Consider the following 18,291-nt stretch of genomic DNA (forward strand, 5'->3'; position numbering starts at 1 on the left):
GTTTGCGCAGTTAACTGCTGACCTTGTCTATGTCCCTGTGATCATCAAAATTATTCCTCAAAAATAAATACAACCAGACATTCGTTATTAAACCCCACTTTTTTCTATAATATTCTATGTATGGAAAATGTATGTAAAATTGTAATTGCAAATGTAACTGGAAAATTCGGAATTTTATTAATGTGATCACGTGACGTTTGTTTTTATAACCTCAAATGTCGATGTAATGAAGATAATAATAATTAATTAAATATGGAACTAAATAAAAAACTATCGTCGCTTCAAGAAATATCGAAAACTCAACTTTCGAAAATTTTGAGTACGGTCTCGTCAACCAAACATCTTGTCCTAGAACCGTCCATCATTCGCCCCCTCGAGAGAGTATGCGGAGTCAAATGGCTTAAGTAAGTCTACAGGCTGAGTAACGTCAGTTGTTACAAATATTTGTTCAGAGGGAACGGCGTCGAGAAGATTTTCAAATTGGACTCGACGTGTCCGCAGTTCGACGACACTCCAGTTTTTTACATGATCTTCAGTAAGTTAACTGTATTTAGGCAGGTGGTCGACCAAATTCGCTCTCAAATAAATCAAGAAAATCCGGTGAAAAACAAGTTTCACGTGATTGTGGTACCGCGTTATTTGTACCATTTCCAAGAGAAACTAGAGGAATTGGGACTGATTTACTCTGTGATAAAATTGCATTCCTTCCAATGGTTCCCTTTAAATCTGGATGTAGGAATTTTAAGTTTAGAATTACCGAATATTTTCAAGTCGTTATTTTTGCAATCAGATTTCACGTTTTTGCCTCCACTGGCTAGAGCTTTGTGGAATTTATTTTTTGTCATTGGCAAACCAAGATTCATTGTTGCTTTGGGAGAATATTCCAAAAAGATTCTGTCCCAAGTTGATTTGTTAATAGAGAATCAAGGCGACACTGACAAGCTTGAGTCAGATATTGGTGGCTTAATCGTCATCGACAGAAATGTGGACTACTCAAGCGCACTGCTCACACCTGGTACATATACGGCGTTGTTAAACGAAGTCTACGGTGTTAGTTCAGGTGTTTGCGAATATAAAGAAGACGGTGGACAGCAAAAGAATGAAGGGCGTATCAATCCCGTCGTTAAAAAGCAACCAGTTAATTTCACGCTGGACAGCAATCAAGACTCCGTTTACGCAGACATAAAGAACCGATATTTCACCGAAGTCACGTCGGTTTTGAGCACGTTAACCAAGCAGTTGAAGACGGAGAAGGTCCAGTCGAAGGAGATGGCGCTAGATGAGATCAAACGATACGTCCAGACGCAACTGCAAGCGACAAAATCCCGCAAGAAATTCATCACGAACCACTTGTTGGCGGCGGAGACGATCATAAACGTCCTGGGGTCACGGTATGAGACCCAGCAGGAAATCGAGGCGGATATCATACGAAACACCAACAGAAGCGCCAATTTCTCGTATCTGGAGGAGAGTCTCTGTGTGGAAGACAGCGAGCACGTTAGTCTACGACTCTTCTGTTTGCTCTCCGTCACGCAGAAGCTGAGCGAGAGCGAGGTGAAAAGCTTCTGGAGGAAATTTCTGCACCAGTTCGGCTTCTCGTACAGTTTCGCTTACAGATACTTGATCAACGCCAATTTCATCGCTGAACCCGCACCCACGAACTCCAAAATTCGACTTCCCAAGTTCGCCACTAAAGAATTTTATACCAACGCCAATAAGTTGAAGCAGATCCCGCCGAATCCCGAAAAGATCAATTTGAAGTTTCCCACTTGTGCTAGCTACGTGTTCGGGGGCGTGTACATTCCGCTCATCACGCAAATCGCGAGTATGATACTGAACTCCACCCCCATCGACGAGATCAGTATGAAGTTGAGCGGTTTGGGTGTGTTGAGTTTGAGGAATGATAAAGGATTTCCGTTGGAAAGAAGATCGTTGTTGATTTATCTCGTTGGGGGAGTCACTTACGCAGAAATTGCCGCGTGCAATCTTTTGGAAACTCTGACGGGGTCCAGGATTATCATCTTGAGCGACAGAATTATCACCGGAAACGACTTGATGAAAGAAATCTTGTCCTAAAACCCAATTCTGCGTCTTCTGTATCTTACGATTTGTGAGCCATGACACCATCCATCCACGACAAACTGTAACAGTTGCGTACTTCGATGTTCTTGTTTCAGTATTTTTCAATTATGTGACACAACTGATTTATTACCAGTATTAGGATAAAATGATATTCTTTGTAGGTAATGTTCCCGTTACAATAAAATTATTTTTCAAAGAAACAAACTGATAATTAAAAATATAACAATTTATTATTAAAAATTATATCTAATGTGAGATATAAATGTTCGAAAACATGTATTAATGTTAAAACCTTACGATCTAATCAGGCAAGAATTCTACAATTAAGACAAAAAATAAATTATCCATGTCAATAAATACAAAACGGATGTAAAAAAATAATAAAAGCGTTTATCTGTTAAAATAATACTTCCCTAATAGATCGACTCGACATAAAATCATAAAAATTTGTACACCGGAAACAAATCAAGACAGAAACAATATTTTAGGTACACGATAAATTTTCGCAAAACATTTCGTTACTTTGCAACTTCCTAAAAATATATAAAGGCAACAATTTCTTTATATACAAATAAATAATGAATAATGATAAAATTAACAACAGAACTATGACTAGTCGTTAAAACCTATGAGAAACATTTATAAACAATTAAAAACTACCATCATTATTCTAATAAAGATAAATAACATTTAATAGCTTCAAGTAAAAAATAAAGAGTAAAATATCTAAAATATCACCCATTTCTCGAATTAGCTTTTACCATTCTCCACTGGCTTCTTCCTCCGTCGTCCTCCTTCCAGAAGATACGAAACGTCCAACGCTTGCTTCGTCGGCATTTTACTCAAGAGATTCAACAGTATCTTGTTCAGACGAGCTTTCTGCTCCCCAGGGGTCTGCAAACGCGCAAATCACAAACGTTAACCAAACCAAACGACAACTTACTCTGATGACAGGCACATGGACAGGCATCGGTGCGATGACGGCCTCTCTCGATTCTTCGCTCTCTTGCGGCTTCCGTCCTCTCGGCTTGATCAGCGCCGGATCGAGATCGTGCGGAGTGTAAGTCCTCGACACTTTCAACCTGGTCTCGAACCTCTCGAAAACGAAACTCTTCGTGCAGATCGGAAACTTCGACTTGGACACTTTGCTGAACAACCTCGCCGACTTGTCGACGCGATATTCGCAGATGTAGATGTGCTCTTCGGGGGCGCCTATCGGCCGCCCCTTGCAGAACGTGTTCAGGTCCATGACCCAACAGTGCGAGATGACGAGCTCGACGGGCACCGCCTCGTACAGAGGCACCCGCATCACTTCGTTCGGAAAGAATCTGGAAAACACGAATTCATCTCTGCACTTGCGAAACGTTCTCACCTACTTTCTGGACGGCTCGTGGTACGTCTCGTGCGGTCTCAAGTAGTGATGACCGTAAGCGAAACGTTGTCCCGTCTTCGAGTCCTTCCACAATCGCTCGATCCTGAATATGTCTAAATCGGCGTAATCTATTTTTCCTATGGTGTCGTAGGTGTGCTTGCGGTCGGTGCCGGCTATGGGGATGTCGCGCAGGACGTACACGGTGTCTCCTTGTCTCAGTTGCAGTTCGCCGCGGAGCAACGTCATGTAGTACCTGTACAAAATGGCGTAAGGTCGAAAACATTTTGTAGCGTAAGGATAATCTTATATGGCAAGATAAACGTGTAGAAGGTACAAGGAATTTGGCCAAAATAAAGCAGGGCAAACATTTTCTTCTGACCAATCAGAAGCGATCGACTAGGGGAATTTCGTTTTACTTTGCCAAGTGTCATTAGTGTCAGAGCAACGTCAGGTTGTGAATTTTCTTGACATGACTCACCTGTGTCCGTGTTCTGTGAACTCGTCGAGCGGTATTTCATAATCGACATCCCTCGGGACGCACTGTTCGCAGTGGTAACTCTCTGCCGAAACGTCGGCCTTGACGCACTCGCTGTGTTGCCAAACCAGACACCTCTCGCACTGGATCATCAGACCTTCGTCGCGCGGCATGCCGCAGATACACCGAATGATGTCTTCTTCCTCGTCTGAAACGGACAAAAAAAATTCCTCTCCTCGAACAAACGGTTGACGACACACCTTTGCTCCTGCTGCCCTTGTTCTTGACGAAGTTCGGGGGTGGTTTCTTCCCCAAGACGTTCTCGAATTTCGGCAGGCTCTGCTGTTTGGCCTCGGCGTAAACCTTCTTCAATTTGATGGCCGCCACCCCTGCTTCGTTCGTCCGTCCGTAGAATCGCACGTAGTTGGCGAAGAGACGGTTCATGTCGGCGTTGAAACTCTCGGGGGTCAAGTAGACTCCGGTGGCGATGTTTTGTTCGATCGTGCCAAGATCTATAGGATTTGTGATGCGTTGATAGAATTCAGGTACTTTTCTTTTTGACGGCATGTTCATGAAGAATGTGCTCAACACTTCATTGTTTTCATCTGGAAGACGCGAGAGAATGACAAATCGACGCTAACAGAGCGACTCGATTACCTTTGGCTTTGGTGACCGCGTTCCAGATGTCCCTCAACACTGCTGCCAATTTGACGGTCTTGTTCAGCTCGGGATTGTCTTCGGCTTGGGCCAGACGTCTGGTGCGGATGTTGCGCGGTTTTTCCAACGCGTTCAAGTGATTGATGAACGCCGCCCCCTGATTGGTCGGCGTCATGGTCTGTTGACGCGAAACCGCCACCGAACTGTTCGATCTGTCTCGCATTTTCTTCACCTAAAATATAATCAGTAATCACATCTATCTGTTGCGACAGCAGCGCCATCACTACACCCACCTTCGTCAGATTCCTCAACAGGAAGCAGTGATGCTCCAGAATGAAACACTTCTGCTGGTGACTCATCGGCTTGACCTGCGGCGGTATCACCACCGGCACCGACGGCGGCGGCAGCGGTACATCTTTGATGCTCGTCGTCCTCTTCGCTTGATTCTTCCTGGGCCGCCCCACGCGCCCCGGTTGGTGTTTGGTGTCTTTGTTTTCCGACGGCAGTTGCCTCACCCTCTGCGACTTCCCACCGATCACGCCCCTGCACATCTCGCTGCCGCACTTACACTCCTGTCCTTCGGCGGGATTGAACAACGAGAAATTGTAATCGTAGGTGAGCTCCTCCGAACTGTCTATGTCTCTGAGGGCGAACAGCGCCATCCTGAACTGACCGTTCACTGACCACTTTTGCATCTCGCAGTTTGGCTGACAGGAGTGGTTGACGAAACGACCATCCCCGCCCATCCGGTGACCGTCGATGACCAAACCGCCGTCCAAGTGCAAGCAGTAGTGATGGGTGTCGTTGACGTAAATGGTGGCCATCCGTTCTTTGAACTCCTGGTCGGACACCACCTCGCCTACGTACTCCAAGATGAATTCGCCGCATTTGATGGGAAGTTTGGTCCGGACGCCCCAACCCTGCAACGATTCGCATAAAACTTACCGGAAACTTTTCAAATGTACCTGAACTCATTACAATCGTCCCCACCAGCGTAAGATGTCCGAAATTGTGTATCTAATTTAGGTTAAAACATGGCCTACTAAATCTGAACTGCGCTGCGCTTATTACGGCCGTAACAAACTAGCTGAATGATTGATTCGGCTAACCTCAAAAAATCTACCCTTAACTAGCGCCATCTCTTTAAAGATATTAAACTACAAATCAACTAAATTGCCACAATAATTTAAATTTCCTTGAATTTCATCACGGTTGAAGTACAAACAAGGGAAAATAGTGCGTTACATGCGGAGAAAATAACAACAGTTATTTTCAAATTCCCAGCAACCTCCAAACCAAATCCGAAATTAATAAAATTATACAAAAAAAAAAAAAAAAGAAACATTTCACTGTGATACATGTCTCTTCTTTATTATCTACAGCAACTCCAGGACCCTTGTTACGATTAGTTTGGCTTCAAGACCGTGGGGTCTGTAAATTTGTGGGGCTTTTAAAAAACTTTGCTAATATTGCCACACAAATATTATCATATTTAATTCCAAAAAAATCCTTGTCAGCCACTGGTTACTACTTTGCATCCACATTTAATACAGAATTCCATATTTACCTGTGATAAACACAAAGATAAAATTTGTATAGTTTATCCAATTATTAATGAAACCAATTTTAAACATTTGTTTATAAAAAAAAAAAAACAGATTACATAAAAACGAAATCCATTCAGAATAAAATCACAAGTAGGAAGGTTTTAAAATTATAAACTTACAAGAAAGGTATTGTCTTCCTGCAGATAGATAGTTTTACTTTTAATTTTTCTACTGTGCTCTATCCATTTTCAGATTTTGCAATTCCATTTAATATATAAATATTACGTTTCATAATTTGATTATTGTAATTATTAGGTATTCTTACGTTCATGAAACGTATTCGTGAAAATTTATTTTGCGTCAAAATGTCAAAATAGAAAGTGTTAACCTAACAAAATAAACACGTTATGTGATTGTGATTGGATAATTTCAATTCAAATTACATTTTTCTTTTCCATTTGGCTAACAGATGGAGTTGGTTAAGGGTACATTTTTTGAGGTTAGCGGAATCAATTGCTCCATTGAAAATCCGAGCTTTGTTACGGCCGTAATAAGCGTAGCGCAGTTCAGATTTAGTAGGCCATGGTTAAAAGAACGTTGTCAAAAGTGTCAAATGAGATCATGTGTAACATTTGTTTGTCACCATGGAGACCAAAAACTTGTCAAATTTATATCAACACTGCCAACCATATAAACCAGAAGCTACCAGTTGGTAATTTTTCTAACCTCACTTTTTTTTATTCCTGTGGTCGGACAGTAATGAACTCTGCTTTAATTACCTTCGCCTCTGTCATGAATTTCTCGATTCCTGGGGCCCACTCGTGCCTCTGTATCCTCTGATTTTGACACTTGTGACTGGCGGGACACTCGGCCAGGACCAGTCTGTTGATGCAGTCGTCACCGCAATTGGACAGCGGCGTGCAGTTGCACGGTTGCGGTTCGCAAGCTCCCGTCGTCGTCTTCACGTTGTAGACGTTAGTCCTGATCTTCCTGTAGTTCCAAGATGGGACGACGTCCCTACCGGGAAGCTGAGAATGCGTGTGCTGCCACCACAAATCGTACGGCAACTGGAACGGCAACTTCCTGCACCTTAGGTACTTGCCGCAATGATAGGGCGGCGGCAGGAGACCGTACGGATGTTCGGGGGGGTTGTACGTCAAGCGCGATTTCACAGCGTTCTCGCTCCTCTTTATTCGACCGGTTTCGCTAAAAACTCGATTTGCAAAAAAACATCACTCCACTTGTGTCAATACTCACTCGTCTTCTTTGAAATAATCTGAGAAGAGTCCCGCCGCTAGGTACCGCTTCCTCCACCTGGGCGCTCTCTTGTTCTTCTTCATCTCGTCACCGGACGCCGAAGCTCTTTCTTCGCGAAGTCTTCGCTCCGTGAAGTGTTCGATGCTGCTGGCAGGGGACACGTCTCTCAGTCTCCGTTTCGGGTAACCGTTCGCATTTTCCATCATCTTTTCGCTGCACCGCTTTCTCTTCTTCTTGTCCAGTCTCGACCTCAAACGTTCTATGCTCGCTTCTAGCGAGATCTCCTCCATGTCTCCGCTGTCCCCTCTGTCCATTTCCGTTCGTTCGTCTTGCGGGAGACTATCGCATTCCGACATTACTTCCCACTTTGACAATGAATCTTCGGCTTTGGTCGAATCGGGTTTTTCGGTTCTTTGAATAAATTTGTTGTATTCTTCGCCGTCTTTCGGAACACGATCGCAAGATATCAACGGTTTTTCGTCTTCCGTGGTGTTGTCGATCGATTCTTCCAGAGGCAAGATGATTTTCTTCTTCTTCTTTTTGATTGTAGGAAAACCAGTCCTATTGATTGCTCTCCTCTTCCGTATCTTCTTCTTCGCGATATCTATGGCACTTTTATGACCTTCCTGACATATATTCTCAACATTAACTACGGCCTCGAGAATTTCCACTTGCACCTCGTTCTTCTTATTCTCACTCGCGCTCGTGACAACGTTCCTACTCGATAACCCCCTTTTCATTTTCAACTCCGTAATGAGCGTCTCCAGAGACAGTTTCGGTTTAACTTTCGGATGTTCGACCGTCGACGGAGCCGAACTAGCTTTGACAGGTGGATTCTCCTTCTCTTTGTTGTTGATTATCTCCAAACGGTGTCTCTTCTTCGGCGTGGTCGCCGTTATCGAACTGTTACTCGAATTGGTCTTTTCTTCTTTGGGAACTGTCTCTTCGGTCTTGGTCTGCTTGACGTTGGCCTTCCCGTCGGAGAACAAGTAGTGACGCTTCTTCAGCGGCAGTCTCTGTTCGCTCAAACTCACTTTATTGACGGTCGCGTTCACGTTAACCTTCTTCTTCTTTCTCTCCGTGTGTTCGGTGGTCTTGCGCTTCTTCGATACTTTCTTCGCCGTCTTCAACACTTCGGGCACGTTCTCTTTCGGCGGTTTCGACGTGCCGATCACGCAAAATTTTACGAAATCGGCGACCAACTTATCGATCTCCACGACCACCTTGCACGGATCGGTGTTTCCCGTGAGCGGTTTCAAGATCTTGATCTTGTATTTTTTGTGTTTCTTGTGTTTGTGTCTGCTGTGCATCACTTTTAAGTTTTTTAGTGTCGTGTATTTAACTTTGGCATTGTCGAGTTTATTTTTGGCCGCCAGTACCGGGCGGGTTTCGGTTTTTGTCTTTGTGTTTTTGTTGTTGTCGATGTTTTTGTCCGGAGGCTTGACTTCGGTGTTGGTAACGTTCGCCGGTTTGTACTTCGGCGGCCTCCCCGGACCTTTCTTTATCAAGGGAGGCCTCCCGACTTTCCTCCTCGGAGGATACAAAACTCGGTCGGTGTTTCCGTACAGCAATCGATCGAACCTGTTCGACGTCACCGACAACTTGTTCATCTCTTTCGACTTATTCATCACCGTCTTATTCACTTTATCACACTTGCTGTCTGCTTTGCCAGTCTTATTTTTCGTTTCCTCTTTTTTCTTCGAACTGGGAGAAAGACTCGGTTCCGGACTGGACACATGATCCGGACTGTTCTGTATCCCCGAATCCGGTGAGACATTCGGATCTCCACAATACTCATTGTTGAGAGATTTATTTTGAGATTTGTCTTGTTGTGCCTTCTGCACGTCATTCTTCCTCGGCCTCCCTCTCTTCCTCTTCACCACATCCCCCTCACTGTTATTGTTATTGTTACTACTACTGTTGTTAGTTTGGGCTTCGCAATTGTTCAAAGGTAAACTTTTAATGCCGTCGTTTCCCTGCGGGATGATGGGACACGGGGCGTTCAGCAACTGAGTCTGTGCCACGAACTGCTGCAAGAGACTGTTGGCGTAGAGAGTCGAAGGATTGGGGGGCGCGTGAGATTCTGACTCGCTGGAACTCTCCGTGGTCCTCTGTATGAGAGCGTTGACAGCTTGTTGGGGCAGTTCCATGTCGGACCCGGACATGTCTCCCGTTTGGGGTGAATTCTTATCCACTCTGTTGCATTCGAAGTCGCCGAAAGCGTCGCATTCTTGCTGGTCGGGCAAGATGGCGGCCAGGTCCTCCTGTCTGATCTCTTGTAGGCTGCAAGAGGCCAAGATGGCTCTATCGGCGTCCGAATCTTCCGAATCCGAGCTCGAGTATGTCGATCCTCTGGACAAGGGCAACGACGCCGCCATCTGTAACTGACCAAAACGGATTGTAGTCCTAGTACGACACATTTCAAATGCTTCTCTTATTTTTATTTTGATTACGCTTCGGGTCTACGCTTTCGAAAGAAGGACAATTTCATACCTGGATCGATAGCCTGATATGAATCACACATTTCGCCTGGAAATGCATGCACGCACATTAAGGGCGACCTTTTTTTCTCCCCACGTTCGGACGGTGGTTCGTTTGGACGCGTTCTTTCGCGGCGTCGCCTACTTACGGAACGACTATTTTACATTGAGTCGTTTAACCCTCGCCGAGGGTGTCCGGAAGGGAGACGGACGCGTGCATTTGAATTAGATCGGGGGAGACTATATCACGCGATATCGCATACACGACGACGCCAGGTGTAAGCTACGGTAACGTGCAAGGTGTCCGCGACGAGCGAGACAACACCAAAATGCATACAAAAGACAACATTGTCAGAAATAACGGAATCCGACTGATATAAACCAAACCCTTCGGACCGATATGCCGATTCGCGACTTTCGATTTAGACACAGCTCAAAATCAATCTGTAAATTCCAAAAAGCTGAAATTGTTCATAAAGTGTTTTTCTTTTTAATATACTTACGTCGAATCTAGCAACAAAAAAAACTTAGGTTATGTTTCGATTTTAAACAGCTTTAAATTAAAATGCAGAAACTAAAAAGTCTACAGAGGAAACGTTTAAATAAAACAATCATTTGCTCTTTTCTCTCACACTAATAAAACTATTCTAATTTGTTACGAAATTTTTAAACTTTCCATATTATTATTATTATTAGAACTCAATTAAATTTGCAAATTGACAGTATCGGATTTAAACCAATGAATCATTTGAAAAATCGTGGATACCAACCGAGAAATGTGAAAATAACTAGTAAATTAACCTAACAAGTGTAATTTTGTTTTTGACAGTTGATATTTCTTTTGAATCTGAAACCCGTTTGCCCCAGGGGCAAAAATATGCTAATACCACACTTTTTATTCTTTTTTTTTTTTCTTCAGTTCTTGTGACGGAAGAGAAGCAATAAATGTCTCGCTCTGGGCGCCACATTGTCAACGGGTATCGTTTGACACGTCGAAAAAAACTGAAAAGCGACGATTCTTCTGTCAACAATTTTTTATGCTGTTACAGAATAGACTTGGAGTTTTTTCTTCGATTCTAGATCGTCTAAAGCGTGAAAGTGTCGAGAGGTACACATGCATGTAGAACAAATTACTCGAGTTAATAACCGAATTATGTAACTATATTGTTGAAACAATGTCATATTCACACTTCGCCGCGTTTGAATTGGCTTGTTTAAACATACCGAGACCTTTCTCCAGCCGTTCTCGGTTCAGTTCCGAGTCTAGACTAGACAAATAAATTAAACGGTCGGCACATTGTGGAATCGTACTCGATAACAAACTAACGCATGTAACTCACTAGGTCGGTGGCAAAACGGCTGTGCCACCGTGATTTGTCAAATCGCGAACTGCAGGATTTTGAGGAAGCATTTAACACATAACACTGCTGAATTGAATACCACATGGTAAGGATTGCTGGCTGTACCAGTCGACGAGGATGACGCAAACCAAAAGTAACATTAAAAAAAACTGTCATTTTCCCAACAGATGACGAATGTGAGAATCATTTCTCTGAAATTTATTCAAGAGAAGGTTTTTATCGGGTACAGCATGTTCGAATGAGAGGAAAAGGTGGGACCTGCGACGCCCCCCGAGCGCGAATTGATTTTTCCCAGAAGTGAAAACGAGAAATAAACTTGTTCGGAAAATATTTCGCAACTGAAATATGTACTATCGGCGCCAACGAAATGTGAACGAATTTCTGGTGCCATAGAAACGTCTTCTGTTTTGTTCTACGGGGTGATCAAATAGGACTGTTTAAGTTGGTAACTCTGAATTGTATTTTAAATCGTATAACAGGAGTAACTTTCGGCTGTTGATGGCTTGTCGTTGTTAATGCTATACCTACATCAGATATTTGTCAAATAAACCAACAAAACATATTCGATTGCAGTGTTATAAATAACCGAATTAAAAAATTTTCTTAATTGTACTGCCAACTTAAACAGTCCTTCTTGATCACCCGGTACATTAAATAAAACTTTGTTCAGTGGCGTACTATATGTATGAAAGTTAAGAAAAGATTTCTACATATTACCTATAACTTTCTATTACAATTTTACAATTTTCCTCGAGTTTGGTAACAGCCCTCGCTTTTCCCATATCGGTCAAGTGTCGTGGCATGTATATTGTTTAAAAATAAATTAAGTCTGTTGAAAAATTATGTTTGTGAAAATTGTCACAAATCTGACACATTAACGCACGCCTATGATTGATGCTACAACACACACTAGGAAAATTTGGCGTTCACATTTCGATGGCGCCGATAGTACGAGACTGGTGGAAAAATTCGCAACTTCGGACGAGTTTGTTGTTGATGTTTCAATTTATTTTTGCGAGTCTTTCAGACTTTTTCCAACAAATCGAATGTGACTGCTTAAATCCAGAAATGTGATAGAAGAAACAGAAAGGCCAATGAAATGGGACCGAAAGGCTTTCTTTTTGTGTGTGAATTGTTATTTGGAAAAGAATGTTTCTGGAGAAAAAAATCTTTCAACCGAAAAAATAGGCGAGAGAAGAGAAAAAACCAAGGGTATCGGGTGATGAAGAATATAATGAGAGAAAGAGAACACCATTTTTTCCTCGATATATGTACCGGGTGTTTTTAAATGAATATGACTTTCATAGGTTGGTAATGCATATATATAGTTGGCATATAACAATAGTTGGTTATTCTGCTTTTTAATGTGATAGTTGACATAAACATAGGCGTCCTCGCCTGTTTGACACAATTTTTACATAATACATAAAATGTCAAAATGACGTACGTATTTTTGAAAAATGTTCCCAACTTAAGAAAAAAGTCACCATCACAAGGTACATATCTTGGAAAAAATTCTTATTTTGGATAGAACAATGAAAAAGAAAACAAAGTAAACTCAAAATACCAAGTGACTATAAATTTTTGTTATGTGGGCACCATATTTTATGTCGATATACCCGATTTTTAAATTCAAATATTATATGTCAATTCAAGGCAAATAAAACAAAGATGTATATTTTTGATTCTTTATTTTTAATGATGGTTTTCAACGTTGAGCACAATAAGTTTTCACCATTATTTTGTGAAATATTATTTGCAACGTCGGTTATTCACAATAACACTAAATTTCCAAAATTCGTAAGTTAACAAAACAAGGAACCAAGAGATGACATGTTGACGAGGGGTACCAACCCAGAGATGCCAACCATAAAATCTGATTCAATCATTTATAGTCACTTGGTATACTTGGACTGTCAAAAATAAAACTGTACTTGTCTGGTTGGTTAATTCACTAGTTTTTTCATATTCTCAGGTTGGTATTAATGACTTTTCAAATTATTCGTTTATTTCAATTTGATATTGTCAAACTAATTTGCGGGAAGAAGGCAAATTACATGTGATATTTTATTTCGTCGTTATAAACTTTATTAAATACTTCATTTCCCAGCTGCTCCATTTCGCTTTAAAAGTATCTAGAATAAAAACAGAAAACATTTTTGAACCAAGTACATTATGCAAAACTTTGATTTCTATTAAAAAATTAAAAACAATAAGACTCCAATGGACCCCTGTCGTGGTAAATCCAGATTACTTCATCCGTCATGAAAATGTCAAGCGTCTAAATTGTCAGCCATCTTTTTTTAATCCCAAAAAGAGAATGTCAAGAAGAAAGAGAATGTCGAGAGGTGTCAGATCCGGATACCAGACCGGCACTATTCCACCATTCCACCGAAAAATCTTTATTGTCTGCTAACTGCTTCTTTGAGCAATTTCCTCATCGGTGTCGTCAAGAAATTGACAAATTACTCTTTGCAATAAAGTAGATAGCTTGTTGGCATCGTGACAGCCAAGCCTCCAGCTCACCACAACGTGTGAAGGTGCATTTCGATCGGCTTTGATTACCGTTCCTGCCTCATTCGACTGCCCATATATGAAAATGTTAGAAGCGAACGTTATGAAAGCGCACCTTTTGATATTTACAAACGCTATCTAATTGCGTCGCAACAATTAACCGCAAAACCACCATTCCGTCCGATTCCTGACGGTCGACCAGGAATTCGCGCCGAAAATTCGCAATCTCCGGAAAAAAAAAAAAAAACCAACCGGACCCGTTCCCATTCGGTGATGATATATCACCGGAGCCCACATCTTGTCACTACACCATGACGTCTTCATCGCTCTTTCTCTCTTCTCTTGGTGACATTTCGTTGTCGTGGTTGCTCCCGCGGCCGGCATCCGGCCGAAGCAATTAATTAAGGCGGGGTAATGAAAGAGCAATGGTCCGGTTGAGATTCGCGCGCGCCTTCTTCGAGACAACAATGTTACCGGCTGGCCTTGACTTCACCGAGACCAACGGATCGCACTTACCGATGCATCGCCTCCGGATCCGGCCCTGTACGGAGATTTCCTGCGCCCGGACCTGCACGGAAAGCGGGAATACCACGACGCAACACCTGCCACCGCGGACGGGACAACCAGATAGATACTTCGTCGTTTTGCGATCGAAAACCCAACGCGCTTCCCGTCCTGCCAACTATTTCTCAGCTCAATTAATCCCACCTGGGCGATTTAATATTCAGCAAAGACGCACAACTATGACATCAATCTGAAATATTTCCCGGGATAGTTTCTGCATTTTAATTGGGTGTTTTTTTTCCTTTAAAACATTCGAATCATGATCCTTCCCGGTAGAAAACAATCACAAACAAAATATTTACCAAATCATTTTGATGGAATGTTTGTTAGCAGCAGTGGCGCCGGTACATCATGTACCCATTTCCGGAACGGTACGACACAACTTTACCACGAAACGATGGTGTTTCTGGTAAAGGTTGGCCGCACGATTTGCATTTAATCTCGGTGTTAAAAAAGAAACAACAAACAAATTTCCCACTTAAAAATGACGTTTTCCTCCGCCCCCAGCTTGTCATTAGCGGCGTTACGATAGAGTACGTCGATAAATAAGGCGCCTCATGCAACGTCGAGACGCACTCGACTCTTTTTCATTACCGTTTTATCGCCGCTGCAATTTTTACTCCACCGCTCAAGACTCTTGTATTTGCGACTTGACCACACGAATCTATCAAATTTGCATAAATCCAATCTGAACGTAATAAAACGCGGCTAAAATGCAACGTTCCGGGATTTTTATAAGCCTTCACGAGTGCAGATTAAATTGTAATTGCAGTTTATTTTTAAATCAACATAATTTTCTTACACAAATAAGACGTTACGGGCACCGATTAGTCGCCGCTTGCGACTGTTTATTCAAACTGGTAGCTTGAACAGAACAAAAAGTCCTGATTAATATCGACCGGCGAAGCAACCGGCCGTTTATTACATTTTTGAAATGCAACCATCCGTCAAACCACAATGCATTTATTTCGCTGCAGTTTTATTACGAAATTAAACAATCTGTGTCGCGGATGAATTACGAATCCACATTCTTCGATGAAAGCCGGGCAAATTAATGCGGCAGAAAATGGGATAGATTATGTTATTTCGAATGGATTATCTGTGGACTGAGGCATAGATCAAGGCTGTTGTTCGATGAAATCGTGAAAAGATTTGCAACACACGCGATCTCGGTAATTGTTGGGGACGTCGAGAGAAATAAAAGTTGAATGTCAAACAAGTATCATTCATCTGAAACACAAAATCTGGCAGTCGACAAAAACCCGATCGGAGATTAATGAACCGAGAAATCTGTTTACGGAAAAAAACACCTAGCGAAAAAAAAAAGTTGAACAGCACTCATAATTGCCGATATTTTACGAGTTTGACATATCTGCTTTGTGGTGTGGGATGTTTAGAGATCGGAGGCCGCGGCCTCGAATAATGACATCTCACAAGGTCCCCCCATCTCTTGTGTTTTCTTCCAAATCTGGCCGCGAATTACCGGTCATAAACATCGAAATCCGCGCTCTTCGATTTATAAACGCCGCCGAGTTAAACAGAGCACAGAGACCCGACCGAGAAGGGGGAAACCGTGTAACATTGACCTTGAGATGGAATTTATATGTATTGTGTGTGTGGATGGCGGCAACCGTCTGGGAACGGTTTCGAAAGAGTACCAAGTGATCACGAGGCGGCGCAATTAGTCTCGGAAAACAAAGCACCAGACAGCGGGACTTCCTCCATTACGTCTGCGTCCCCTATCTCGAGCAGGATCGCCCCGGAAGGCCGGGGGACGAGGGGGGCGGCCCCAACTCGACCTGGTTTCGTTTCCGGCGACTTTTTAAGGGCTGCTTCCTCACCCCGCGAAAACGGATCCGCACGATTTCCCGCTTAATCCCGATCGGAAAAGTGTTTTTCCCGCTGACCTGATACTGGATCTCCATCTCCTTGGTGCGGTACGACTTCACCAGCCGACTGACGTACTCCCAGACCCCCTCGGCGAGGGCGCCGCTGTCCGCGGCCGTGGCGCCGACTTCCACGTGTCTCACCATTCTGACAAGCACACACTACACACCTTTTACCTCCTACTCGCCGGCGATTCGGCGATCAATTAAAAACGAGGAGGTCGCGTGGCCTACCGGCAACACTGACGAAGGTTGTTGTAAACAACGAGGAGGCGCGCGCGCGACGATCTCTACGTCTGATGTGAATGAAAGAAGAGGAACGACGGTAGATGTGTGAAGCGACAGTCGGGGTGCGAATTAGAAGGACGAATGTGGTCAACTCGTTAACGCTTGATGCGGTTCGTTAGCGGCGTTGACAGCGTGATGACCGCCGAGAAATAAATTGTTCAGATTTGCGGGTGGGTGGCGCTAATTCCAGACGTTCCGACCGCAAACAGGGGATGCGGAAAATCCGCAAATTACTCTCTCGACCAGTTTCCATCGAAAATTATATAACATTGGAACGCCATTTCACCAAAAAATAATTACAGCTGTCAAAAATTGTTTTATCGAAATGTCACTTGTCAAAAAAATTATTCTTCTTCCTCTGCGCACGATTCACTCTTACCTTCTTGGCCTTCCTTTGCCTGGTCCTCGGCCGACCCTTCGGCGGCGACGGCGCCTCCTTCTTGCCCTTTTTGTCGTCCTTTTTTTCTGGAACTCTAGTTCGCAACCTCGCGGCACTCCTCCTAACAACATTATCCTTGGCACTTTTCGCGTTCGCTTTACCGCATATAACTTTCGCGCCCGACGCTTCGGACTCGCTTTCAGAGTCCGAAGAGCACACAGAGTCCGACGAAGAACTGCAGTCCCCACATTTGGCCGACTTGGCGTCGGCCGTCTTGCTCATTTTGTCCGCCGGTGGACTCCCTGAAGACTTTCTGATCGTAAGTCGCAGACCGTTGGTCTGAGAACTGGTCACCGAGAACTCCGGTGATGAGCTGCGCGACGACGACTCTACGCTCGACGTAGAGGTGTCCGAGTCGGAAGAATCGCTCTGGCTCGAAGATTGACAGGCTTCGCTACCGGAATTCTGGAACGGGATTCCGTATAATGTGAATGGGCGGGTCGGTCAGGACTTACACTTGAATCAGGCTCAGAATCGCTGTCAGAGTCGGTGTTGTCATTATTTTGTGATGTGTTGGTCGGTTCCACGCTCAATCCGGTACTGAAAGCAGCCATATCCACTGTGCTGGGCAACTCTGATTCTTCTGGTTCCTCGCATGGTTGGTGCACCACCGAAGACCATAATTCTGTTTGGCTAGTACCTTCATTGCCTGCCATTTTCTTACCTACGGTACAAAATACGATTTGCCAACAACTGCTTTGCTAACATGTTTGAACAAATCAATATTGGCGCCAAAACAAAACGAAAAAAACAAACGATACGCCATGTTACTTTGATTTGACACGGGACAAAAACCGTTAACAATAACACGATTGGATCGGAAGGAAAAACGATGGACAATGGGTCGTTAGGGTGGCCGGTTCATTAAAATTACCATTTCTGTACTCTACGTACATTAGTCGTTGCTAAAAAAGTCTATTTCCATGTTTATGTTCCACTTTACAAACAAGATGGCATCCAGCTGATTATTAGGTCGCGTATGCGAAACTTTTCATTGTTAACACTCTTGTCTGTCGTCGCTTTTGACACCGGTACAGGTATTTACCACAACTCAACTTGGATAATTGGAAATTGCACAATATTAATTTTTAAACTCGAAAATGTTACATGATACGAATGTCAATTGCGCAACAGCGTCTTGGAAACACGTGCTACCAACATGCGAACATGAAAAGTTACTGCTGATAAAATGACACCTGTCATCCTGTCAATTGCAATTTCTAGAAAATTCTTCATAATTCTTCATTATCTATTTCAAGTTTTATTAAACATTACCATTTTATTATTTCTAAATCGGTACAAATATATTATTGTCCCGTAAAAATGAATTTTGTTTTAGTCCCGGTACCAACTTCGACTACCATCGGAA

General features: G+C 43.1%; 2 protein-coding genes across 8 annotated transcripts; one reads left to right on the forward strand and one right to left on the reverse strand.

The window, feature by feature from the left end:
- Positions 1 to 15: 15 nt before the first annotated feature.
- Vps33B (vacuolar protein sorting 33B) lies at positions 16 to 2,797 on the forward strand. The gene is made up of 2 exons (XM_069054579.1): positions 16 to 404; positions 453 to 2,797. Exons 1-2 carry the CDS (start codon positions 253 to 255, stop codon positions 2,074 to 2,076), a joined length of 1,776 nt encoding a protein of 591 aa, XP_068910680.1. The 5' UTR covers positions 16 to 252; the 3' UTR covers positions 2,077 to 2,797.
- On the reverse strand, positions 2,291 to 18,091 carry ash1 (histone-lysine N-methyltransferase ash1). 7 transcript variants are annotated; one of them, XM_069054572.1, is made up of 12 exons: positions 17,817 to 18,091; positions 17,378 to 17,586; positions 16,863 to 17,327; positions 7,391 to 9,774; positions 6,913 to 7,339; positions 4,880 to 5,506; positions 4,587 to 4,818; positions 4,190 to 4,534; positions 3,933 to 4,137; positions 3,459 to 3,707; positions 3,026 to 3,410; positions 2,291 to 2,976 (listed from the first exon to the last, which is right to left on the reverse strand). In XM_069054572.1, exons 2-12 carry the CDS (start codon positions 17,576 to 17,578, stop codon positions 2,833 to 2,835), a joined length of 5,664 nt encoding a protein of 1,887 aa, XP_068910673.1. In that variant the 5' UTR covers positions 17,579 to 17,586; positions 17,817 to 18,091; the 3' UTR covers positions 2,291 to 2,832. The 7 variants fall into 7 exon arrangements, with proteins under 7 accessions (XP_068910673.1, XP_068910672.1, XP_068910671.1 ...); XM_069054571.1 differs by having other exon boundaries at positions 7,391 to 9,768; positions 17,797 to 18,091; XM_069054570.1 differs by having other exon boundaries at positions 17,797 to 18,091.
- Positions 18,092 to 18,291: the final 200 nt, after the last annotated feature.

Source organism: Tenebrio molitor, chromosome 7 (assembly GCF_963966145.1).
Source record: "Tenebrio molitor chromosome 7, icTenMoli1.1, whole genome shotgun sequence".
In the NCBI taxonomy this organism is placed as follows: Eukaryota; Metazoa; Arthropoda; class Insecta; order Coleoptera; family Tenebrionidae; genus Tenebrio; species Tenebrio molitor.